The sequence below is a fragment of the Rhinatrema bivittatum genome, chromosome 8, assembly GCF_901001135.1.
Source record: "Rhinatrema bivittatum chromosome 8, aRhiBiv1.1, whole genome shotgun sequence".
Classification (NCBI taxonomy): Eukaryota; Metazoa; Chordata; class Amphibia; order Gymnophiona; family Rhinatrematidae; genus Rhinatrema; species Rhinatrema bivittatum.
In genome coordinates, this window is record NC_042622.1 from 41,555,509 (window position 1) to 41,581,718 (window position 26,210).

At 46.0% G+C, this 26,210-nt stretch overlaps 2 protein-coding genes across 7 annotated transcripts in view; one reads left to right on the forward strand and one right to left on the reverse strand.

The window, feature by feature from the left end:
• On the forward strand, positions 1 to 15,276 carry LOC115097003 (regulator of G-protein signaling 9-binding protein-like). Of its 4 annotated transcripts, none has more exons than XM_029612381.1 (4): positions 1 to 618; positions 3,668 to 3,752; positions 5,053 to 5,464; positions 11,805 to 15,276. In XM_029612381.1, exons 3-4 carry the CDS (start codon positions 5,263 to 5,265, stop codon positions 12,332 to 12,334), a joined length of 732 nt encoding a protein of 243 aa, XP_029468241.1. In that variant the 5' UTR covers positions 1 to 618; positions 3,668 to 3,752; positions 5,053 to 5,262; the 3' UTR covers positions 12,335 to 15,276. The 4 variants fall into 4 exon arrangements, with proteins under 4 accessions (XP_029468241.1, XP_029468242.1, XP_029468243.1 ...); XM_029612382.1 differs by having other exon boundaries at positions 3,668 to 3,748; XM_029612383.1 differs by having other exon boundaries at positions 3,668 to 3,714.
• UBE2C (ubiquitin conjugating enzyme E2 C) overlaps positions 12,586 to 26,210 on the reverse strand; it is a 17,343-nt gene continuing 3,718 nt past the window's right edge. For all 3 annotated transcript variants that reach the window (XM_029612388.1, XM_029612385.1, XM_029612387.1), the window contains exons 4-6: positions 22,783 to 22,987; positions 15,170 to 15,229; positions 12,586 to 12,825 (exon numbers count right to left, since the gene is read on the reverse strand). In XM_029612388.1, coding sequence (XP_029468248.1) covers positions 12,767 to 12,825; positions 15,170 to 15,229; positions 22,783 to 22,987 — 324 coding nt within the window. In that variant the 3' untranslated portion in view covers positions 12,586 to 12,766. The remainder of the gene's footprint in view (positions 12,826 to 15,169; positions 15,230 to 22,782; positions 22,988 to 26,210) is intronic.

Consider the following 26,210-nt stretch of genomic DNA (forward strand, 5'->3'; position numbering starts at 1 on the left):
AACCTGAACCCACCCACCAAGTTTCTGGTTCTGCAGTGACCTGTGGTGCTCAAATTTCTCGTGACGTACGGTGTTATGGTGCCGAGGATTTCCAGCTCAAAAACACAGAGCTCACCGGAGGGAAGGTCTCTCAGCAAACTGCTAATCAATTAAATGTAAATCAAAAGGAGCTGAGAGAGAGAGAGAGCTGCGCTGTGATTTCCCGAGTGCTCACAACCAACATCCTGTTCCAGCATGCACTGCCTTGCCCACTGAGCGGGGATGAGCTCCCTGCGGGATGCAGAGCATCTAGACTCCATTAGACTTTAATCAACAGAACAGCTGCTTCCTGCCATCACAGCTATTATTGCATTAAACACCCTGCCACCCAATCACGGCTCTGCAGGGTCCTCCTCGCTTCGTCGTCTCAGAGGTGCAGCCGGAGGGAAGGATCGTGCCCAGCCTCCCCTGGAACAGACTCCGAAGCGTGCGCTGGGATTTCCGCCGCAGCCTTTCACGAAGGACCGGGACCTGAAGCGGGAGGAGGGGGGGGGGGGTGCATCCGATCGTCGGGAAGCAGCCCGGGGGAGGGTGCATCCGATCGTCCAGGCTGGCACGTGTCAGGCTCGCGCTGCCCAGGTAAGTTTGTTAACGTCGCCTGCCCTTAAGGGCTTCCAGGCAAGCTCCCGAAGTGGCAGGGGTTGCAGCTCGCCCGCGTCCCGCCTGAGAGAGGGAGAGGGAGACGAGCGAATAAGGGAGGGGAGAAGGAAGTGGCAGAGACTCTGCGGGGGGCAAAACGCAGGGTAACGGCCTGGATCACAGCAGGGGGGGGGGGTCAGGTCAAGGGAGGGAGCGATTTGATTGGTCGACGCGCTGTCCGTGTAGGATTTGCACCCAAGGGCAGCCGTGACCTCATCACATGCTGGAGCAGAGCCTCTTTCTCGCTGACCAGACTGAAAAGTTGCAAATCTTTTAGTGACTGAGACCAATAAGACGAGTACGCTAAGAAGAAAAAAAAAAAAAGCATCTTTTTTTTTTTACAAAAATTTTGGTAATTAATTCCAGTTCTCAATAGCAACAACAAAAAATCTGACATGGCTGACCACATTCTCCCTGTCCGTGGGACACTGGTATATATTTGTAACTCCTTTTTATAGGAATCAGGATAAAGTCATGGTAGGTAAGGCAAGTGTCACAGGCACTTTTTCTGATGGCATCAAGCCATGATGCAAGAGCTATGAAGGATAAATAATCAGGTACGGGTTTCCATATACTTACAGCAGGCTAGTCCCATGCCTTATTTTATTTGCCCACTTTAGACTTCGCAGAATGTCCACTTTTCCAGGGTTTCTGCCTCTCCAACCTAAGGACCATCTACATTTCACTACAGGATTTTTCCCACCGTTTCATGTGGCGCAGTAGATTAGAAATAGAGAACATGACAACAGATAAGGACCTTTAGGCCCACCCAGTCTACTCCGCTTCATTCCTGGTGCAGTGCCATAGACCGGTGTTTCCCAACCGCTGTGCCTTCAGACCTGATCAGCTGTACCGTGAAAAAGTCACCTCCTCTTATGCTCAGATCTAGACCAAAGCTTGAGTCCTGCTCTTTGCACCTCGTAGCAAGGAGGCACCAATTGTGGCTCTTAAGCATGTAGGAGCTCTTTTCTGAGAGCACACGATTCTAGCTACAGCATGGGACCCGGAGTGTGGTACAATGGACAGCATTCAGGGCATTGATAGCTGGGACCCGCTTTGTGCCACATAAACACACAGCACCTGTCCTATCCCCAGGCTGAGTGAGATGGGAGCGTGTGCAAGGAGCACTGGATGTGACTTGCTGGGATCAGCAGTAGTAAAATGAAGGTAACTATCCGAGCCAGCTTCCCACACCAGGCCAACATCTTCCTTCTCCTGGCCTATTCTGAAGGGTCCATATGTGTCTCTGTTCTCTCTCTTCGTTTTAAAATGTGGAAGAGAGACTGGTGGGGCTTTCAGCACTTTCCTATCTCTTCTTTTACTCCATGGAGGCTGATGTGCCACACAAATTTGCCTAGGGAAACGCTGCCATAGACCCCCTGTGGATCTCAGGGTTTTCCCTCCCTCCTTCTTTTTTTTTTTTTTTTGCATCTGCTGCTTCTCTCTGTTTATCCCAGCTTTCTTGAATTCTCTTAGTTTTGCTCTGCACTACCTCCACTGGGATGGACCACCCACTGCCCTTTATGTGAAGACATATTTTCTGATGGTGCACCCTTTGACATGCAGTTTCAAAGGAAAGACCAGCATTTTACCAGACCAAAGTGGTAGCCTCCCGCCACAAGGTGGCTGAAGTCCATGGCCAAATACAAACTCGAAATAATCAAGAAAAAAAAAAATACATTTTGTGCCCTAGTAGTTTTGCCTTGACCCCTTGTTTCGCCTCATTTTCTGGAATGAGGACTGAGACCACTCTGACGGCCTTTCACGCCTGACTCATGGCAAACATATTCTTTGTAGGCTGGCATTCGAGCTGGAAAACTGCGACTCCCGACTGGATGCCAGGGCTTGCCCCTTTGTAAGGTGGGAATTCTCCTTCTTATACCTGCACTACCAGGCTTGCCACCCAAAGCACTCTTATCGCCTGTACTTACATAAATCAACTGCCCTGCTTTTAATAGAAAAAAATCTAATTATTAAAGAAAGCTCAGCCTTCCATTGTTGGCCAACATGCATTTTCACATGTTTGCAGTTTGGTCTTTCTCTCTTTTTTTTTTTGGTTGGGTTTTCCTTGCTGAAAAATGGTGCCCTTTAACACCGCTTCCAATTCTAATCCTCGAGTCTGTTCTTCTGGTGAAATGGATGGGGCTAGCTGCAAAGATTTATTTAACAGATCTCTTCTTCACTTTTCCATTTTGAGTTCAAAAACAGCAAAATACAATCCAATATCAACATTAAAAACTGAATTACAGTAAGCTGCACCTAACTGAAGAGCAGAGATGTGCAAGCACACTTTCCCTTTAAGAACTGCCTCAGGGGAGATCTGCAGCTGCTTTTATTTCCCTTCTTGTAGCTCTGAAATTCTAAGTAATGTGGGTTGTTGATCCCTGCATCTAATTTTTAGCCAAGCAATAGTGGAGCAATTTTCAGTGCCATTTTACCCAAGTAACTAGCTTCTGAAAATGACCCTCAAAGAATCTACTAGTGGAAGGATTATATTTACACTTTGAAAAATGTTGCCTGTCTTTTAAAGTAGGGGCAACGTACTGGAGCGTTACACTATGTACATTGTTGATTTTGATGCTGTTCTGCTGTAATTTGTCCTGGGTTTTTTTGGAGGGAGGGCCACATATAAATAAAAACTATAATATAAACTATATATTTTAAAATTCAGTTACTGACCTTTCAGGGGCTTTGGTTATGAAATAGACATCTCAGTGCTTAAATGTCCCATCTTCCCTCATTCCATGTGCCACCCCCAGAATAGCATGCAAGTGACTGCTCTTTAGCAGTTACTGCTTATTATACAAAGCCACTGGGTGGTCTTTACACTGTTTTTGGTCCCTCCCCTTTTATTTCCATCTTCCAACTCAGCCCAGCCATGGTAGTGACAATCCCCAGCCAGATGCCTCAAAGTACAGCTGGCTAGCATGGATCTAATTCTGGCCATTAGGCATCACCATTGTGTAATAGCAACAATTTTTTTTCCTAGGGGGCTGTGAACACTGCCTCAAGTCCTAGCAGACCCCAGGAACAGAAGTGAGTTCTTCCACACGGCCCTTGGCACTAGGATGTAGGTTGGTGCTCATTTTACACTGTTGATTCTCTATTTGTTTTATTATATTACTTGCCTGCCTCACTGAAACAATTCAGCTTTCCATTTCTTGAAATGTGTGGAGAGTGTGGTCTCGTTTATTGTACCAATTCAAAATAAATTGTATATACCTTTGTGCATTAGGTTTTGGGGCCAACTAGGTCCTTTTCTCTAGAAGCTTTGCAGCAGTTATACAGCACATGGATTATACAGTCTATCCAACAAAACACATTTAATAGAATTAAAACCAACAATCCAGTTGGCCCAACACACGATACTATAACCTCCAAAGCATTTGTTCCTGTGAGCAAGAAGGCAACCCTAATTTTAATGCCTATAGATCATCCTTACAAAAGACGAACTTGCAGAGTGCACATTTCATCAGTTGTGCATTCAGACCCTGGAAGGTAGAAAAGCCATGTGTATGCCACAAGAGACCTATCTGAAACGTTTCACTTTCTAAAGCAACTTACCCTAACCCCAGAGCAATCCCATCTCCAGTTTATCTTTGAAAGCAACGTGCATCAAAGAAAATGCTTAAACATTTATAGCACTTCTGACCTCATTATTTATGCATTCGTTAGTAGATGGAAGGGCAGATGGTGGAGGTTTAAAGGCTTCCTTTTAAATAGTCTTAGGTGGCTGGTGACTGGGAATGTTTGCAGGCTTCATAATTAATGTATTAATGAGCATGGAAGCTTCACACTATGAAAGTTTCTCATTGTTCATTCTTAACCATAAATGGGCTCCTATAATTTAGATCAGCATGAACAGTTAAGCCATTAAAAATGTTTTTAAAATGTGATTTCCACTCCCCCCCCCCCTTCCCTCCTTAAACCTATTCTAGAAACTTGAGATCATTCTAATGTTTTTGGTAATTAGCTGGGGTTAGAGATTTGTTTGGACATCCAATCAAATACTTCTATGACAGCACAAATGTTCCATCCTTGAAACCTTCACTACAGCACATTTTGGAGAGCTTTACAAGTTTGTAGAGGTCTGCTGATTGAAATGGAGGCTTTGAACATGTTCTGAGCAACTGAAAAAACCTCATGGAGCACTCTTTATAATGTAATGGCTTGGGAGAGGTCAAGGCCCCTGCAGGTCATTCCTTAAGAGATCAGCCACCCATATTTAGAGCTTTACTTTGAGAACAAGCAAACAGCAAGACACTTCTCATGAAACGGGATCTGTGCTTTAAAAAGGGGGATGGACTAGGGTGGAGCTCAGCTTGATAATTGTTTGGCAGGTCACTGGTAACTTTTCTGTTTATTTGTTCCCAGGCCATAGCCAAGCCTCATACCTGAGCTTCTAATGAAAAAAACTATTAGGAAAGAGACTTTCCTTCAAGCAACTTCTACAATGTAGAGCATAGCCCAGCTTCCACCCTTCAATGAGAAACTACCTTCAATGACCCAAGGTCACATCTAGCAGATACACTTCTTCACCATTCCTCTGGCCTGGTGATTTGTTGTAGGGAAGAGGCTTTCTCGATGCTGGGATCCCACAGTCACTCAGTGGAGGAGCCCAGTAACAAGGACATCATTGAGGAGTGTAAGAAGATCCATGCAGCCCTCAACAAGATCACAGCCTGCTACAGGCAGCTCGTATTGTGTGTTGGAGGAACCTCAGACTCCATTAGGTTGCGAGGAGAGCTGGAGGACAGCAGGAAGAAAAGTTATGATTTAAGTACTGGTAGGTGGTGTTAACTAGCAATTAGTTATGAATACTTAGAATTCACTTCTACCTTTATCCTCTACCTCAATCAATCCTGGCAGAACACAAAAACAGGCTATGCTTTTGCTCCTACGCAGTTAGAAACTTGTGATGCATTTTATAAAAAGTGACAGCTTTTACAATGATCAAGGAGCTTCCAAGGGCACAGTTAGAAAAGAGGAATTGGACTCGGTTCTCCAACTAATTTGCTAGAGACAAATTAAACCCCCCCCCCCCCGCTATATGAAATCCATCCCATGCATAGAAATCTAACCTTCAGGATCAATGTCATAGCTGAAAGCCCTATTGCATCTCATACATATATATAGATGTGGACCAAAAGGGGAAAAAAATAAATCCACTGAAGTATGGAGCTTAGAATTACACATTTTAGTACACCCAACTGAAGTATTAAATAGTGGAGCTCTGGTCAGAATACACTGCTGCTAGCACAGAAGTGATCATTTCAAACAGGTAGTTGCCTTGAGAAATTAGATTGAGATGCAATGTCATTTCACTAGTTTTACCTTCTATACCAGAATGCTGCTCCATTTAGTATCCTGCCATGTTTTTTCAATTGCTTGCTTATAACAGCTGTTCTCCTGGGACAGCAGGATGTTAGTCCTCACATATGGGTAACATCATCCGATGAAGCTCGGCACAGAAAACTTTTGTCAAAGTTTCTAGAAGTTAACCAGCATGCTGCTATTTGCGCATCCATGCGAGGTCCTCCTTCAGTCTCACAACATAGAAAAATATAAGCAAAAAAATAAAACAAACCGGAAGAACGCAACTCCATGGGGAGATGGGCGGGACTCCTCAGAACTAACATCCTACTGTCCTAGGAGAACACCTGTTACAGGTAAGCAACTGAGCTTTCTCCTAGGACAAGCAGGATGGTAGTCCTCATATGTGGGTGAATTCTAAGCTCAACTGTCCCCATAGTAGGAGAGACTGACAGCGACCAAAGTGCCAACAAGCACAGCAAGAACTGCAGCGCGGTGGGTTGGCAGAAGACTGTCTGGTTCCCAACAAGAGGCACGAAACAGGAAGAGTTAGGTTCAGGTCTGAAACAGATTGCGCAGGACAGATTGACCAAAGGTACTGTCCTGACACCCATCCTTATCCAGGCAGTAATGAGCGCAACCCTGTGAAGAGAACTCCAGGTTGCGGCCCGGCAGATTTCGACGAAGGGGACTGCTTGCAAATGAGCCACTGACATCACCATGGCCCCCACCGAGTGAGCCTTTGCTCTGCCGGCTAGCGGAAGGCCTGCTTGCGCATAGCAGAAGGCAATGCAATCCGCCAGCTTGTTGGATAAGGTCTGCTTACCCACCACCACTCCCAGCCTGTTGGTATCTATGGCCACACAGAGCTGAGTGGACTGCCCGGGGCCAGCTGTGCGATCTAAATAGAAAGCCAAGGCCCTCTTGCAGTCCAGAGTGGTGAAGAGCCCATTGCCCTAGGTGGGAATGAGATCTCAGCCAGAAAGTGGGTAAAACAATGGACTGATTTACGGTGGAAATCAGTCGCAACCTTAGGGTGTGTACGCAGGACCACACAATCATAGAAGAACCTCGTGTTTGGCGGATACGTAACTAGAGCCTGAAGCTCCCCAACTCTACGAGCCGAAGTGATCACCACCAGGAAAATAACTTTCCAAGTGAGGAACTTCGGGTTGCAGGAATGCATCAGCTCAAAGGGAGGGTGTATGAGCCACACCAGGTCAATGTTGAGGGCCCAGGAGGCTTTAGAGTAGGCTCCTCATAAAACGACCAACTGAGGGCTGTACTGACACGAGTGTGCCAGCAACATGCCGACGGTACACACTGACAGCGCCGAGATGAACCCTGACTGAAGTGGTTTAACCCAGACTTGGAAAGGTGCCACAAGTAGTCGAACTGCTGAGGGACAGGACATGTTAAATGATCCAAGCCATAGCCCTGTACAACAGATGAAGAATCTTTTCCACTTCAAGCTGTAGGACTTCCTGGTGGAAGGCTTCCTAGAAGCCATCAGCACCTGGCAGACACTGTCCGAAAGAACCAAGGGCTGAAGGACTACATGCTCAACATGCAGGTCGTCAGCGCCAACACCCAGAGGTTCGGGTGGCACAGAGGGCCCTGATTCTGTGTGATCAGATCAGGCGCAGTCCCCAGCTGGCTGGGGACCCTGACTGAGAGGTCCTGTAGGAGAGGGAACCAGACCTGTCAGGGCCAAAGGGGCACTACACTGATCATGGTCCCTCTGTCCTGTTGAAGCTTCAGCAGCGTCTTCAAGAGGAGCAGTAGAGGGGGGTATGCATTCAGCAGGGTCCTCCCCCAGTGGAGGGAGAAGGCATCGCAGGCTAGATGTCACCTTTGGACGACAGGGAGCAGGACCTGCTCACCTTGTGATTGTGCAAGAAGGAGAAAAGTTCCACATCTGGTGTGCCCCACCAACGAAACAGCTTGGCTGCTACCTCCGCGTTGAGGGACCACTCGTATGACTGGAAGGAGCGACTCAGGCCGTCCACCAGCCCATTTAGATGTGCAGGCAGGTATGGCACTCGCAGCAACATCCCTTGTGATAGGGCTCAGCTCCACACCTGCACAAACTTGTGACAGAGGAGAAAAGAGTCCATACCTCCTGTTTGTTGATATACCACATCGCTACTTGGTTGTCTGTCCAGCTCAGGACTTTCTTTTGCAACAACAGATCTCTGAACACCCACAAGGCATAATAGATTGCCTGCAGCTCCAGAAAGTTTGTCAACAGTCTTTGAGAGCTAGCCAGATACCATGCGTTTGGATGCCCTCTACATAGGCACCCCAGCCTTGAGAAGAGGCATTGGTGGTGAGGAGCACCTGAGGCGGAGCAGTTTGGAGGGAAATTGCCCTCACCAAGTTGGAGAGGTCTTCCCATCATGACAGAGACTGCTGCAGCGGTTCTGTGAGTGCTATGCGAGTCTCGAGGTCCTGGGAGGCTTGTCGCCATTGTGACCACAAAGTCCAATGAGCCCTCCGCATGCACAGAAGGGCGAGAGGGGTAACGTGGATAGAAGCCACCATGTGGCCCAGCAAATGGAGCAGAAAGCGAGCAGTCACTTGCTGCCTGGTGCATACATAGGCCGCTAGCGAGGCAAGGGGAGGAGCTCGATCCCAGGGCAAAAACACTTTTGCCTAGGGATGTGCATTCAGTTTTGACGAATTAGGAAATTCATACGATATTTCCTGATTTGTCATGTAAATCGGTAAACCGAAAAAGATTGCATTTTCCCTGAATTTTTGGGAAGACAAAAAAAAATCGGTTTTCGGTTTAGAGCATGCTAACCCCTGTTAGTGCGCGCTAAACCGAAAACAAAAAATGCCGAATCACGGGAGATATGAGATTTCCTGGTTTTACGAAACCAAAAGCAGAAACGATAGCCTGTACGATGCACAGCTCTACTTTTGCCTGGGCCATGTCCAGTCTGGCCCCATGAAGTCCAGTGGAGGAGATGGGCAGAGGTGAGACTTGGAGTAGTTGATGACAAACCCTAAGGCTTGTAGAATCCACACTGGCAGGACTAGGGCGCTCAAGGACCCCGAGCGGGAATCGCTCTTGACCAACCAGTCACCTAGGTATGGGAAGACACTACCACCTGATGCCCGAGATAGGCCACCACCACCGCCAGGCAGTTGGTGAAAACACAGGGGACTGCGGCTAGCCTCAAAGGCAGGACCTGTACTGGTAATGAGCATTCCCCACCACAAAGCGGAAGTACTTTCTATGGCCAGGGAAAATGACTATGTGAGCATACACTTCCTTAAGATTGAGGGAGCAGAGCCAGACTCCTCTTTTGCAGAGGGGAATCAGCATACCCAGAGAGACCATCTTGCATTTTTCTCGAGAGAAATTTGTTCATGGCCCAGAATGGGGCACAAGCCACTGTTCCTTTTTGGGACGAGGAAATGCCTCAAATAGAAACCTCAGCCCTGCTGGGGCAGAGGGACCAGCTCTACCACATCTGCTGTTAGAAGGGCAGAGAGTTTCTTTTGAAGTATGAGCGGCTGGGTGGATGAACTCCACATTGGGCATGGGGGACAGGTCCCTGGGAGTCGCTGAAAGTAGAGAACGTACCCCTGACAGATGATGGAAAGGACCTATTGGGCGGACATGCCATCCTCCCAGTGATAGGCAAAGCCGAGAAGCCTGCCTCCCAGCAGGGGATCCAGCCTCAGGGGTGCATTCAACTGACCTTTGCCGGCAGTCAAAAGCCTGTGGCTGAAGCCTAGGTGGGCGCTGCTGGTGAGGGTGGCCCCTGCAGCTAGTGCATGGTGTGCAAGCCCAGAGGAAAATACTTCCTCTGCCTATAAAAAGGACTTCCAGGCTCCCGGACTGGAGGCTTTCCTGATAAGAGGACAGGGTGCCAGAGGCACTTGCAGAGAGCTGTTGAAGGGTGTTAGGGTGGTCCTTCAATTGCACTACTGCATCCCGGACCTTATCCCCAAAGAGGTTGTCAGCTGAGGCTTAAGTACGGGAGCACTAGGCCTTCTTTAAAGTGGACTCCACAACCACAGACTGGTGGGGGATGTGCCACTTCTCAAACCCCATTGCTTGCTGCTCCAAGTAGGTGGCAGTAGCCTTTCTAGTGACAGAGGAAAGAGAGATTGGGTACTCCCATATCCAGAGGAGGAGATCCTTGAAGATGTTGTGGATGGGAATCGCCACGATCTCCTTAGGAGGGTTGAAGTGGAATACTTCCAGCATGTCACGCATACTCCTCCATGAGCAACTGAAAAGGGATGGCTTGGACCATGGTGCTGCCAAACCCCATGAAAGACAGATCCTTAGGGGGCAACTGGCTCCCATCCTCTGGTGAGGAAGGCTCTGAGAGGGTGGGGGGCTCAGCCGAGTAGTTGGATGACTCCATGGAATCATCTTCTCAAGGGTTGTAAGGCCCTTCCTCCTCACTGGGGCCAGTGCGGTGTGGGCATGGCCCATGAGAGGTAGCGGCCCTGAGCTCTGATGGTTTCAGAGGCCGCGAGGGCCTCGCCGGTTCTCCTGGCAAGGAGACCAGAGGCCAGAAGAACCCAGCTAGGGTTCGGGGAATCATGGCCCCAAGAACACATTGCTGGCCATATCTTCCTCCTCTGAGGACTCAAGGATCAGGATCACTCTTGGTGGAGGGCCCAGTGGCCGTGGGGGAATCGAAGGCCCCTCAGGCATCCGTTGAGTACTTAAAAAGGACATCCAGATGCTCCAGCAGGGCTGCTAGGATTGATGGCAGAGGCTCGGGCACCGGTATGGGGGCTGGTGGCATGGGCAGCTGAATGCTCTGAAGCACCTTGAGCACCGTGGATTTCACCCTGCTTCTTCTGAAAGTCTGGTAAGGCCAGGACTGAGAGAGGGGATGAGGCATCACCAGCTCTTCCTCGCATCTGAGGTGGCATTGTGCCTGGTATCAATATTGGTGGGGCAGAGGATGGAGCCTCAGATGGCTGGTACCGCACAGGAACCATGCATTGACTGCGACCTGTGGCAATGGTTGCAGTATCTCCCACGGTGCTCGGCCTGATCTTTCCTCAGATGCCAATGTGCGGGAGAGTGGAGAAAGCACCATGGGTCTGTCACCATCTCCATGATCCTTTGAGAGCTGGCGAGAGGAACAGCAAGGAGCAGCATATCAAGGGGCTCCCTGCAACCTCTTGGCGTAGAGGGCTCAGACAGAGGAGTGGAAGGACTGAAGTTTCTCCATCTTATTGAGGCGCGCCCAACGGTCTTTGGGGGGTGATCTGTTCACACAGACGACACCCATGGATGTTGTGTGAGGCCCCCAGGCAGAGGATGCAAGCCTCATGTGGCTCTGTGATGGTCTATGGGCACCACCGAAAACTGGCTGACGCCATGAAACTAGACCTGGTGTGCTATCGATGACTGGCAGTCACTGTGAGATGAGAAGTCAGGAATCACCTACAAAAACAAAAAAGGTAGTAAAACCTACCACACAAAGGCAGCACCGATTGCTAAGGGGAACCAGATGAGGAAAAAACAGGGAAAAGACCCAATGCTTGTCAAGAAAACAGAAGAGCTCCATAAACTGCAAGGCAACTGCACTACTGAAAAGAAGATACTGAAGGGGGACCTCACATGGACAGCAACATGCTGGGCATGCTCAGTGTGTTGATCAAAGCTTCTAGAAACTTTGACAAAAGTTTTCCATGCCAGGCTGCCTCAGGTGATGTCACCCATGGAGGACTACAATCATGCTTGTCCTAGGAGAAAGTATATGTACTTTGCTGTAAGAGACATCCATCTACACTAAGATTAATTCTTAACTTTCTTTTATACTATTCAGGCCTGAGAAATAAGCTCATGATGCTTCTCACAGACTGTGAGGTGAGCCCAGAGGAGCGGGTGGAACTGGAGAGAATATGGGTGCTTTTCATGTCAACACTTGAGTTATATCAGCAAGATCTTTATAAAGCCTATCACTTAAGTCAGGTATTCCCCTTACACACCAGTCACAAATGCTTGATCAACACAGGAATGGTAGGAAAGTCAGCAGAAGTGTCATACAGGGCTCGACCAGTTAAAGCAGGAAGCAGTAAGCATCACGAGAATGTGGAACACATGGACCAACAATGCACAGCTGATCTCATTGTCCAGATTCAACAAGTTGAGAGCATGCTCCATGAAATGGAGATGAAGATCAGTATCCCAGTCTGGACAGTGGAAGCCCGTGAAGAGGCTTGGGCTGAGGTCACCTCAAGCTTTGAGGTGGAAGAGGGATCTGCGCATGAGATTTTGGCTGTAGAAGAGACACATGGTAGGGGATGCTGTGCTCAAGGGCAGCCATGGCATAGGTTTCTGTGTTTGTTCTCTTAAATGGGAAAGAGCTGTGCTCTAAATCAGACCAATACTGTGATGGGAAACATCGTACAGCCAACCTCAAACTAAAAGAAGGCTGCATTTGCAACTATTCTAAACAGAGTATGTTAAAATGACCCCAGCAAAAATATAATAAAACCCTGCTGTAGCTCATAGCAGCCAAGCTCAGGGGCTAGCCATCTTCAGTTACACTTGGTTAATGGTTAAGTTAGTATAATAGGTAGACAAGCACAACCCCATCAACACTAAACAAAAAAAAGACAAACCAGGCTGAATGGTTTTTTTTTTAAACAAAACCCAACATTATAAAATAAGTTTATTTATACAACACTGAAAAACCAATTTGTAGAGTAATAGTATATTACAGTATTCATTTACAAAAGCAAACACACAGATCAAGACAAGACTAGATTAGCTGGGCAAAGGACATCAGTTCTCTTTATTCCGCACCTGCTTCGCATACAGCTCATGGAGGTGCTGCTTGTAGGCTGGGAGAAGAAAAGGAAATGAAAGCATTACAGCACCAGGAACACAAGTCTTCACAAAGTCATCTTCTTACTTCTTGGCTCGGAAATTGCAGATCGTAGGAACTAAAATTGTGACTAGCTTACTCCTCACCAACTCCAGAAAGAGCTCTGTTACCCATCTCCCTGAAAATACAATTCATCCAAGCAGCAACTACCACTATCATTCTGACTCCGCTTCTCTCCTTTTTAAAACATGCTAGCAAAATAAAGATATTACTATAAAAGGTCATATTACTGTGCAGAAACTGCATTAGAGTATACAGCCTTTGTTTTAATGTACAGTATTTGAAAAAAGCTTTACAGTCAGATTTTCAGTAAGAACATCCAATTACAAATAAGGTAAGAAGTACATGACTTCCAAAATGTTTGGCTCTTTAGAAGTTAAAAGCTGCAGTATCATTTGGAATGCCAAGAACAGGTAAATGTGTCCCAGTTCAGATCCATGAAATTTTGGACAGATATCACATTTAAATATCTTCATTTGCAAAACAATGGATCAAGATGGAACATTGCAAAATACTTAAAGCTAGAAACTTAGGTATACCAGATGACTAAGCTCTTAAGTGTAAAAGGTAGTGCAGAAAACTAAATGCCTGTCCTGACCAGAAAATACAAGTTCACTTTGTGCCACATGACCACTGAATTGCTTCCAAGCAAGTTTAGTGCAACACATACATGTGGTCCATTCGGTCCTCATTTATTGATGGAACAAGTGTGCCTGCTATGCAGTTTTCCCTTGTTACTCAACCATCTTTAGGGCATCATAAGCATCTTTAGTAGCAAGCCAGAGAGGCCAAGGGAAATCTCACTTTAGTCAAGCTTTGAGATCATTCACAGAATGTGCAGGTACAAAGCAGCTCCAAACACTTTTCTACTCTGCTGCATTTGAATAAATCTGTACCACAGTAATTTGCATGCCTGCGTGTGTTAAAAAGAAAAAAAAAAAAAAGACACACCCCACAACCCTGTGTGGTACTTCAGAATTAAGTTAGTCAGGGTAATATTTAGTAAGCTAGTGAGCAGACAACTTATCCAGATTAATATCCAGGGAGCAGTTAGTGTCCCACTAAATATCCCTGATTAAAGTTATCCAGATATAATTAGCTGCATAATGTTAAACATAATAGGATATTCTTTTGAATACTGCTGGATAACTTTAGACTTATCCAGCTATACTCAGAAGAATATTGCCACACAGTCCCCCCCCCCCTCCAATTTTTAAAAATGTTTAAATCTCTAGGGCCCCACCCCCTCTGACCCTACAACTCCCGTACTTTAGTTTAATCTTCAGCCTGTAGCAGCCATTATGGAGGCGCAGGCTTCCAGTGGAGCTGCCTGGTGTGGCGGAAGCAGCGGGCCTGGATTGTGGTAGGCTGCCATCACGATCCAGGCTGAAGATTAAGTTAAAATTAAGGGACTGGGAGGGTTACAGATTGAGGGGGGCAGGGGGAGGATGAGCAGCCCATGAGATTTAAAGTTTAAATTCATTTCTTATATTGGACCAGCTAGTAGCTGAGACCCATAATTTTTTTTTTTTTTTTTTAAACAAAACAGAAGGGGTTTTAGAAAGGAGATTGCAGGCTTGGGTGGTAGGGAGGAGCGGGGGCTGTGATCAGTCCAGTAGGCTATTAAAAATATAATACCTAGCACTTCTCCCACTTAATCCAATTGTATTCTTTTGAATATAGACAGTTACATCTAAAGTTATCCAGAACAGGTTCCTGGTTAACTTTATAGACTTGCTCTCGGGCATATCTACAGTTAGCCAAATGAACTATTAGGGTAACTCCAAATATCAGAGTTAGCCAGATAAGTTATCCAGCTGACTCAATACCATCCTAGAATGCCCAACATACTCCTTGCTTTTTCAACTAATCTTAGCTGATGACGACTTACCTGGCTAACGTTTAGCCAGACAACCAAGGGAAATATTCAAAACTAGCCATTTAGACAGATAGATCAAGAGTTATCCCTGTCTAAATAGCTTTGAATATTGACATCAACATCAATTAAGGTCATGAGCCATTTGAGATACAAGAAGTGCAGTTCATCTGAACCTGTGTAAGTTGCAGCTACTGCTCTCTGGCCCACCAGCCCACCCCCTCGAGCCACATGCCAAACGCCAGTGGCCATCAGATCCATTTCCATAGCAGACGTTAGCATGGCTGCCACCGGATAGTCAGGGGAATTGCACTCCTTTTTGAAGTTTTTCAAAATATTTAACTGCATCATCAATTTGATTTTGAGTGGACAGAGACCTCTAACAGGATCTCATACCAAGCTGTGATGAGAAGGATAAACTCACCAGCCTGATTGTGCCAAAGCTCTGCCGCATGTGTGTTCAAAGGGCTATCGTTATTGGGTTCTGGATATCGAAGAAAGAAAATTAAAGATTCATTATAGCAAAACCAAGTCAATCTTATAATCCATGAATCAGTATAGTAATGCAGTCAGTTCAGTAGAAATTGGTATAAGGTTAGGGAAAAATACTCAACAGCATGCATTTGGTAAAGGAGAGTGCGCACGCTTGGAACAGCTCATCATGCAATCTATAATCACTTTGTTTGATTAGATTCTCTCACAACAAAGCCTCCTAGCTATTATAAGCATTTGTGTCTGCACATGTAGATAGAAAAAGCATTATGGGATGATTTCAGCTTTTTAATATCCAGTGCTGGGGGGGGGGGGGGGGGGGGGGGGGGGATTTCATGAATAGAGAAAAGCTCCAGGCCTAAAGATGAAAACCTGATGTTGCACATGTGTATTCCTTCTGGCCCAAGAGTTTATACTGGAAAGTGTTCTAAATATCAAAGTCACAGAACATATAGAAAGACATGGTTTAATGGAACACAGTCAGCATGGCTTTACCCAAGGCAAGTCTTGCCTCACAAATCTGCTTCACTTTTTTTGAAGGAGTTAATAAACATGTGGATAAAGGTGAACCGGTAGATGTAGTATACTTGGAGTTTCAGAAAGCATTTGACAAAGTTCCTCATAAGAGGCTTCTAGGAAAAGTAAAAAGTCATGGGATAGGTGGCGATGTCCTTTCATGGATTGCAAACTGGATAAAAGACAGGAAACAGAGAGTAGGATTAAATGGACAGTTTTCTCAGTGGAAGGGAGTGGACAGTGGAGTGCCTCAGGGATCTGTATTGGGACCCTTACTTTTCAATCTACCTTATAAATGGGCTCTGACCGACGGCCCGCAAATGCGCAGTAGAGAGCAGCTCTACCGCGCATGTGCGGGCGAGCACGTCGGTCAGAGCCGTGCGTGCCCGAAAAAAAAAAATGGCGGTGGGGCCGCAGGTGCGGCAGCGAAGCAGGAGTGGGAGGAGCAGTAGTGGCGGCAGCAGCGACAAAAAAATGGTGGTGGGGCTGCAGGAGCGGCGGTGGCCGCGAAGCAGGAGCGGCGGCAGCCGCGATGACGAGCAGGAGCGGGAGGAGAAGCAGCGCGCGGGGGAGTGACAGCCCCCCGAGATCTGCCGGCAGGAGAAGTAGCGGCGCTGCGCGCGCGCGGGAGGGACACCCCCCCCCCCCCCCCCGAGATCTGCCGGTTGTGGATGATCTTAAAGGGGAGGGGATTGAGAGAGGGGGAGTGACTGAGGAGAGGGAGGGGAAGGTGAGAGGGAGGGAAGGTGAGAAAGGGACGGGGTGAGGGAGGAGAGGAGAGGGAGGGGGAAGGTGAGAGAGAGGGGGGAGAGAGTGAAGGAGGAGGGAGAATGAGGGGGAGGGAGTGGGAAGGAAACGGACCGAGCCCGTTGTTACGGGCTTAACGGCTAGTATATTTATAAATGATCTGGAAAGAAATACGACGAGTGAGATAATCAAATTTGCAGATGACACAAAATTGTTCAGAGTAGTTAAATCACAAGCAGATTGTGATAAATTGCAGGAAGACCTTGTGAGACTGGAAAATTGGGCATCCAAATGGCAGATGAAATTTAATGTGGATAAGTGCAAGGTGATGCATATAGGGAAAAATAACCCATGCTATAGTTACACAATGTTAGGTTCCATATTAGGTGCTACCACCCAAGAAAGATCTAGGCATCATAGTGGATAACACATTGAAATAGTCTGTTCAGTGTGCTGCAGCAGTCAAAAAAGCAAACAATGTTGGGAATTATTAGAAAGGGAATGGTGAATAAAACAGAAATTGTCATAATGCCTCTATCGCTCCTTGGTGAGACTGCACCTTGAATACTGTGTACAATTCTGGTCGCCGCATCTCAAAAAAGGTATAATTGTAATGGAGAAGGTACAGAGAAGGGTGACCAAAATGATAAAGGGGAATGGAACAGCTCCCCTATGAGGAAAGACTAAAGAGGTTAGGACTTTTCAGCTTAGAGAAGAGAGAATGCTGAGGGGAGATATGATAGAGGTCTAGAAAAGGTAGATGCGAATCGGTTATTTACTCTTTCGGATAGTAGAAAGACTAGGGGGCATTCCATGAAGTTTAGTTTTAAATGTGCCACATGCAAAACTAATCGGAGAAACTTCTTTTTCACTCTATGCACAATTAAACTCTGGAATTTGTTGCCAGATGATGTGGTTAGTGCAGTTAGTATAGCTGGGTTCAAAAAAAGGTTTGGATAAGTTCTTGGAGAAGTCCATTACCTGCTATTAAGTTGACAGCCACTGCTATTACTAGCAACAGTAACCTGGAATAGACTTAGTTTTTGGGTACTTGCCGGGTTCTTGTGGCCTGGATTGGCCACTGTTGGAGACAGGATGCTGGGCTTGATGGACCCTTGGTCTGACCCAGTATGGCATGTCTTATGTTTATCTACCTTGAATGGGACCCAGATAACTACCCAATCTGAAACCAAATAATGATTTAGATCTGAACATACTAACACTTCCAGAGATCAGCAGAACATTAAACACCACACACTTAAGGTGCATTTCAGTATCCCTGCTCTTTAGAAAGGCCTGCCACCCTCGATCTCCAGACATCTCAGGGGCCTTTCCACTTGGTGGATGTTGCTGAAATTTGGCATATGTAGGCAAGTCACATCCTTGGATAAGGAGGTATTATCACTAGCACACATGCCTAAAAAGCAGACAAAGACACCTAAGGCTGGAAGACAGTGGGGTACTGAGGAGTAATGGTGCCAAGAATTAGCCAATATTTACATTCTGCTGCTGCAATGTAAAGAAGATTCTGTGCAGCTGAAGCCCGTTACAGTGGCACAGACCAGGTATAATCCATCCTCAGCTGGAACATGGAGCAAATGGACCTGTGAGGAGCCACGGCAGGTTGGCTTTTAGAAGACGGGTTAATACATATCAATCTGATTAAGGCAGGGGTCGGGAACCCATGGCTCGCGAGCCAGATATGGCTCTTTTGAGGGCTACATCTGGCTCGCAGACAAGTTTCGCCACACATTCCCGCTGACCCAGCTGCTGCCTGGTCCTCCTCTGCCCGGGCTTAAAATGCTGTCAGCCCGGGCGGAACGCGGCAGGACAGCTGGAGTCAGCGGCACCAGCGTGCTCTCTTCTTCCCGCCCCCCCCCCCCCCGGCGGCCCGGAAGAGGAAGTGGAGAGTATCGGGTGCGTGCGTGGCAAGAAGAGGCCGCGCTAGTGCGCTCGGCATTGGCCCGAAGAAAAGAAGACTGCAGCGCGGCTCGGAGGAAAATGAAGAGCTTCAACCGCGGCCGATGGGACTCCGCCTCCGCGAGGGCTGAAAATGAAGAGGTTAGCGTTGGGAGGAGGCTGCTGCGAGTTCCCGGGGTGGGGGAGAGAGAGAGTGAATGAATGAGCGAGCAAGCATGTGTGTTTGCTCGCTCATTCACTTTCTCTCTCCCCACCCCGGGAACTTGCGGCAGCAGCAGCCTCCTCCCAACGCTAACCTCTTCATTTTCAGCCCTCGCGGAGGCGGAGTCCCATCGGCCGCGGTTGAAGCTCTTCATTTTCCTTCGAGCCGCGCTGCAGTCTTCTTTTCTTCAGGCCGATGCCGAGCGCACTAGCGTGGCCTCTTCTTGCCGCGCACGCACCCGATACTCTCCACTTCCTCTTCCGGGCCGCGGGGGGCCTGTGTGTGTGTGAGAGATTGCATGTATGTGAATGATTGAGAGCCTGTACATGTGAAAGAGTATGTCTGATTGAGAGCCTGCCTGTGAGAGAGAGCGAGCATGAATGTAAGTTTACTATTGGGAACCTGTATGTGTAAGTTTGTGAATGAAAACCTGTTTGTGTGAAAGAGTATATGTGTATGATTGAGATCCTTTGTGTGTGAGAGAAATCATGTGTATGTATGATTAAGAGCCTGTGTGTATAAGTAAGAGAGAGACCATGTGTGTGTGTGATTGAGAGCTGGTTTAGGTGATGGAGCATGTGAGTATGTGATTGAGAGCCTGTGTGTAAATGAGAGAAAGAGGACATGTTTGTAAGCATGTGAATGAGAGTCTGTGTGAGAGAAAAAGACAGCATGTATTTATGTGATTGAAAGCCTGTGTGTGTAAGCGTGAAAAGATAGACAGCATGTGTGTAAATGTGTAATTAAGAGCCTATATAAGTGAGAGAAAAAACATGTGTATATGTGAGTACTGAGAGCATGTGTGTATAGGTGTGTCATTGAGAGCGCTGGTATGTGACAGAGGAGAAAGTTCCAAGCAAACCACCCCTCCTCCTGCTAATTCAGAACAATCTCAGGACACCTGGATATCAAACGTTCCCAGGTATGCAGAGCAAAAAAATGTTTGTATCATTATTTTTCGTTACTGGGTCTTTGTGTCTGCTATTTTGAAATATTTTGTTGGTATCTGGAAATTTTTTTATATGAGTTTTTAATTATTGGATATTCCACTCATCAGCTGTTTCGAAATATGTTCTTTTTGTTAGTACAGTTTTACTGCTGATGATTTTATATTTCTTGATTTGTTTTATAAGGATGGGTGATGTTTCTTTTTTCCTTTGTTACACTGCATACAGAGACTCTGGCTTGTTGCAGTTTCCAATTCAGTTTTTTCTGCATGCTTCTAGTTATGCGTTTTGGTCTCTTTATTCTATGTTAGGTGAGGGACAGCACGTGATTCAGGTGAGGTTTTCTGCTGGCGTGTAGTTTCTGTGTAGGATTCTATAGCAGCCTGACTTGGTCCGTTTTCCTAATAGGAGATGTATTGGTGTCTTAAGGCCTGGTGTAATATTTTCAGAGACCTATTGTACTTTAAAAGTGTGATCTTACATAAAATGCACACATTTACTTGTATTTAGTTTTAAACATATTGTATGGCTCTCATGGAATTACATTTTAAAATATGTGGTGTTTATGGCTCTCTCAGCCAAAAAGGTTTCTGACCCCTGGATTAAGGTGACGAGGGTGTATATAAAAAGCCTCACATCTACTGAAGTGTAGCTTTGGTAATCCACGAATGCAGGATAAGTCTGCTTCTGCTCACCAACGGGCAAATTTTCAAAGGGCCATGCGTGTAAGTCCTGATACGCACACGAGTGCTGGGCTGGAGGCCAGCTGGGACAGTGGTTATTAGCTGCTGTTCCAGGGAAGTGCATGCTGGCAGCTGGACAGTGTAACTTGCTTCTGCTACAACGGAGCAGGAAGTGTAAAAAAAAAAATTAAAAAATATTTTTTTCTTAATATGAGACATGAGGTTTTGTCACTTGGGGCTAAGTTTATGCTGAGATACCCCTGTAAATGTTTGGTGAAATATTTGAATTCAAATTGTGTTCTTTGAACCTTCACAATTTTATTTTTATTTATTTATTTAAGGTTTTTATATACCGGCAATCATGAGGACATATCTTGCTGGTTTACATGAAACAGGGTGCATTAAATACATCAAACTAAAACTGTGGTGATCGAAGGAAACAGTTACAATTAACAAGGGTCACAGAACTTGGAGAAGAAGGAAGAGATAGGAAAGAATAACTGGTTAGACAAAATACAAATTAAATTAATTAAATACTATGTACAAATGGTATTGTTAATGGTTGAATGTTTTGGGGAGTCCTTGGATTGAGTCCTTGGATTGTGTCTGGGAAAGCTTGCTTGAATAACCAAGTCTTAAGTCCTTTCCTAAAAGTTAGGAGGCATGGTTCTAGTCTGAGATCTGTAGGAATGGAATTCCATAGAGAAGGGCCAGCTGTGGAGGTGGCCCGATCTCTGAGGGTAATGTGTCTGGTCGTTTTCGTGGAAGGAACTTGGAGGGCGCCTCTGTAAACTTCTCTGGTAGGTCTTGTCGAATTGTATGCTTGGAGGGGGATTTGAAGATCGAGGGAGATGCGTTGATGTATAGTTTTGAAGATGACACACATGGCTTTATACATGATACGGAAGTATACGGGTAGCCAATGTAGCTCTTTCAGGATGGGAGTTATGTGGTCTCTCTTTTTTGCGCCTGTTAGTAGTCGGGCTGCTGAATTTTGAACCATCTGTAATGGTTTGGAATAGGATGAGGGCAGACCTAGCAATAGGGAATTGCAATAGTCTAATTTTGAGAAGATGACTGCTTGGATGATCGTTCTGAAGTCTTGAGCATGGAAGAGAGGTCTTATCCTTTTCAGGACATGGAGTTTATTGAAACAGTCTTTGGTTGTTTTGTTGATATGTGCTTTGAAGTTTAGCCGGTTGTCTATTATCACTCCTAAGTCTCTAACTTGTGAGGTAGGTAGGTTGGTAGGAAGAGAAGAGTTAGAGCTATTGTTCTCAGGAGAGATGAGTAGGATTTCTGTCTTGGAGGAGTTTAAGATGAGGTGAAGCGTTCCTTGATTCCCATTCCTGAGGAACTCCCTTAGGTGCACAGAATTTGGTGGAGTGTTCTTGGGATTTGCCTTTTTCTATTTTTAGGTAATAATTGCTATTTTCTACTCTCATCCTCCCTTTTTTCTTTTATGGAGATTACGATACACAAATGTGGTTATGTATCACCTGACTGGTATTTGATTTGTTCATTTCTCTCATTTCTGTACAAGAGGACGCTTGTGTTTTTTTTGTAAAATTTAATAAAAATAGAACACAAGTGGGGATAGTCAGGGATAGGAAAGTTCCCTCCCACTCTGGAGCAGACTGGGGGAGACCTGATTGCATCGCCACACATAGTTTACTAAAATTCACCACCCTCTGCATGAGCGGCCATCTGATTTTAAAACATGCACTGCTTTGAAAGTCTACCCTCAAGGGGGGTAGAGAAGAGACGTAGGGTAAACCATGGGACCACATAATGGAGGGGGGGGGGGGAGGGGGGTGGAAAAAGTCTTGCTTGGGCAAGTAGGATAAACATTGCCTGTGTGCGCTTTGCAATCAATATTGAGTGCAACAAAAAAATCCTCTCAGCATAACTCAGAACATTGCTGTACTCCACGCAGTTATGGTCACAGCATTCCCAAGGCCCTGCAGCTCCTCACATCAATTAGAGACCATACAATGGGAATTATAAATGCTTCGCACCCAGAAAGAAAAAAAGTTTAAGACCCCAACATATTAATGGGTGAAGGCAGCAGTGCTGTCTTCATAGTCATTTTTTTTTTGGCCCAGTAGATCCTATTCTTGATCAAATCTGAAACAGGGCTGGGATCCTGGCACCATGAGCCTAAGTTAAATGGGGATTTTCCCCCTATTCTTAAAATAGGAACAGGAGAGGGAAGGAGGGTCTAATTTGATTGTTGCAGCAATGGTCCTAAGGCTGGGAGTCATGCACCAGGGCTCCTCCTGGCAACCTATGCCATAGGGCACTAAATCTGGCCAACAGATGCCACCTTTTACTGATGATCACAACAGATTCCCTTCCCAGGGGCTGTGTCTGCTGCCTTCATAGCATCTCCAGCTCCAGACTGTGTGGTGCAGAAGACCCGATGCTGTAATCAAAAGTAGGGAACCTCCGCATGGCAGCGCTGCCACCGAGTCACCAGCATAGCCCAATTTCTTAAATATAAGAGCAGCACATTCCAGCAATAGCTCACCTCCAAGCAGGCTCTGTAGGGACAGCAGGATGGTCCTGACATCATACAGGGCTGACCACTTGTCTTTCAAGATATCCAGGCAGATGTTCCCTTGACCGTCTACGTTGGGATGGAAGCAAGGCGTGACAAATCTGACTGTGGGAGCATTGTAAGGGTAACCGCTGGGAAATTCCAGGGCAAGTTTGTATCTAAGACCTTCATAAACCTAGAAAGAAAATAAGATGTGTGACTAGTTTTAAGATACCACCAGAAAGTTGCAAACAGTACCTGGGGCCCAAAATTTAAAGGAGCTTTCACTTGTTTTAAAATATACAGCTGTTACCAAGTTAGTTTAAACATCTGGCACGAACACAAAGCCTTTTATTTTTCTGCAGCAGTGGGGAGTAGGGATAGGAGGCACTGAGGATTAGATTCTGTAATAAGGCAATTACAACTCATGACTAAGAAAGCAAGTTTCAAATTCTGAACACATAGTGCCATAATCCGATACAGAAAATCATATTACTGCATTAATTTTTAAAACTAGTTTGGGACAGGAAGGTTGCTCATGTTTAAATGCAAACCTCCAAACAGAATGAATGCAAGCAAGTAAAGAATGTTAAAAAAAAAAAAATAAATCTAACTGCTAAGATTGGATACACATTAGGAAAAATTAACACAAATCCCTTTAAGGTTCAATTCACTAAGGCTTTTCTCCCACTATCTATGGGGGAATAAAAAGCTTAGTAAAATCAAGCTTAGTTGACTTAGGCACGCTGCACTGAAGAAATTATTTTGGAATTGCAGAATATAAGCTGCATATAAATTAGTTTATGTATTCACCATAAGGAAAAATGATTTACTTGCATCTGGACTAACCTGAACCAGTCCAGATGCAAGGGTTTTGCTCCCCTACCAACAGATGGTGGTAGAGAACTGTTTTGCTGACATCACCTTATATAGAGTACTGTGTCACCTGCAGCTCTTCAGTATATCCGTATCAAGGCACACAAAACTCTAGTCTAACCCTATTACCAGGGAAGGGGGGGGTACTTCCCTTTGTGTTGTAACTAAAAGACGAGAGCCAGAGTCTGACGTGAAATCACGTTTCGCATGCTGCTGCCTCAGGGACTCTTCAGTTTGTTCAAGCTGCCGCTTATTACAAGGAATCTCTGGATATCCGATACTGTGACCATTTTCTTCTTCAGCGTTTATGGCAGCTTGAACAAACCGAAGAATCCCTGAGGCAGCAGCACGCGAAACGTGACTTCACGGACTCTGGACTTTTAGTTACAACACAAAGGGAAGTACCATTTTTCGTTTAAGAAAAAAAAAAAAAAAGAAATTAGTTTCCATATAAGCTTTAAAAATTGTTTCGGTGGACCGATGATTAAAAATGACTGAGCGGTAAATATACAAGTGAAAATTGTAAATTCGGCTAACCACGGAGTGTTATGAATGGTCCAAAGCATTTAGGAGGAGAAAGTTTTCCAAAAACTAAAAAAATCTAAGTCTTTAAGAATTGATCTAATAAAGTTAAGTTGATACATTGAACTCAAATATTTGATACGTGTTTCTCACAGTATACACTATTCGTTGATCGCTGGACAAATTCAACGTTGGTATATAACCTAGTGCATCACTGCAGTCCCTCAGTATTGACCTATACCCAAGCCAAAAAAAAAAGGCTACCATAATTGATCACAACCCCCCATAATGAGGGGGGAAGTAGGATTTTCCATTGCAAGGTTCTTCCTAATCTTAGTAACTGGAGGAAACAATGAAACCAGAGTAATTCTTCAGCATATTTACATCAGTCAAACAGACTCTCCCCCACAAAGAAGATGGGACTTTGAACTGATCTGTGGTAGTCCAGGAACAAAAGATAGCAGATAAGAACCAATTTTCCTGGAGAGGTCACGTGATGTGGTAGCTGAGAAGTCGCATTACTTCCTGGCTCCGGACCCACCTCGCCAATCGCGTGTCATCTTACAGTGTATCGCCTGGATTTTTGGCTCTGAATAACACCAGGGACAGGGCATATGTCCACGGCTCAAGCTTAGAGTAAAACTGTGCTGCCTTTGACGGGGAAAAGCGGGAAAAAAAAGAAATAAATGCCGTGGGTGCCGGATCCCAAGATGGCGGCCGCACCTGATAGTGAGTCCCCCCCCGGTGCCGCTTACCATCGCCGATATTAAAGACGCCATCCGAGAGGCGCTTGATGAAAAATGGGCTTTAATAACTGCCCAGCTGGGGGAGGTCTGGGAATCCCTTGCCACTCTGTCGCTGAGGCAGGAATGGGTGGAGGCACGGGTGTCTGAAATCAAAGACGCTGTAAACGCTGATGTCCCTAAAATGGCGGCCTGCGATAAAACGCTGCAGGCCCTCCAGGCTAAAGTGGAGGATTTAGAAAATAGGGCTCAGTGAGATAATTTGTGCTTCCTGGGATTCCCTGAGCACATAGATGAGCGCTCCCTGCTAGAATCCTGGCTCCCTTAAGTATTTGGGCTGCCACATTTACAAAGCAAGTTAGTGGTGGAGCATGCACACCGGTTGGGGGGGGGGGGGGGGGGCGAGCTCCGAATTCAGGGCACCCCTCCCCCCCGACTCGTAATAACAAAAATACGAAACTCAGAGCACAAAGCCGAGATCTGCAGGGCCTCCCGTTCCAAATCGGAGTTACTGTACCAGTCGTATTCCATCCAGATCTTTCAAGACTTTTCAGCATCGGTATCAGAGGCACAACGGGGTTTTTCCCCTCTGTGGGCAGTAGCAACTGTAGACACAACAGTTGCTACATAATCGCAGAATTAAATTCACCCTGATGTTCCCTGCGCGCCTGCGGATTTGGTATGCCGATAACATTCATAATTTTGATTCATTGGATCTGGCAAAGGGATTTGTGGACACTATTGTTCCTTGAAGTGAGATGCCTTACCACGCTAAAGAAGTCTTTGACTTGGGAAACTAACAACTACGTTTGCTCTGTGACCAGCGCTACTGGCAGTCATCCGAGCACTGGGCATGTGACAGATAGATTCTTTCCTACTGAACCCAAATTAGAGGAGAGGATTCCAGGAACACTGGTAATACCATGATTGGCTGTGTCCTATCCTTCTTTGATGAGGATTCTGGCTATGCAGCTGATTATTTTACTGCCGCTAAACAGTGTGTGAAACAATTCAGGGGATTCCAGCATTGGATGATGCTGTACTCCTTTCCATGCTGTCTCTCTATTACAGTTACAAGTTCACAGCGGAATGGGGAGGAAGCATGAACTGCTTCTTGGGCCACGCGGTACCAACTTTCACGCCTCACAAACAGACAGACAATGGCGGGCATACAGATTGCCCAGTTCGGAACACAGCTCATGGTGCATAGCAATTATATGCTTGTGCGTGGGTAAGCTGTGCTTCCGATGGTCTTTTTTTTTTCCTTCAAAGAAACGA

What these genes read in the sequence shown, in the direction of transcription:
- LOC115097003 (XM_029612381.1), top strand. Translation starts at nt 5,263, where the DNA reads ATGCTGGGATCCCACAGTCACTCAGTGGAGGAGCCCAGTAACAAGGAC. An exon ending in AAGTTATGATTTAAGTACTG is followed by an intron (nt 5,465 to 11,804) that starts GTAGGTGGTGTT and finishes TATACTATTCAG; the next exon opens with GCCTGAGAAATAAGCTCATG.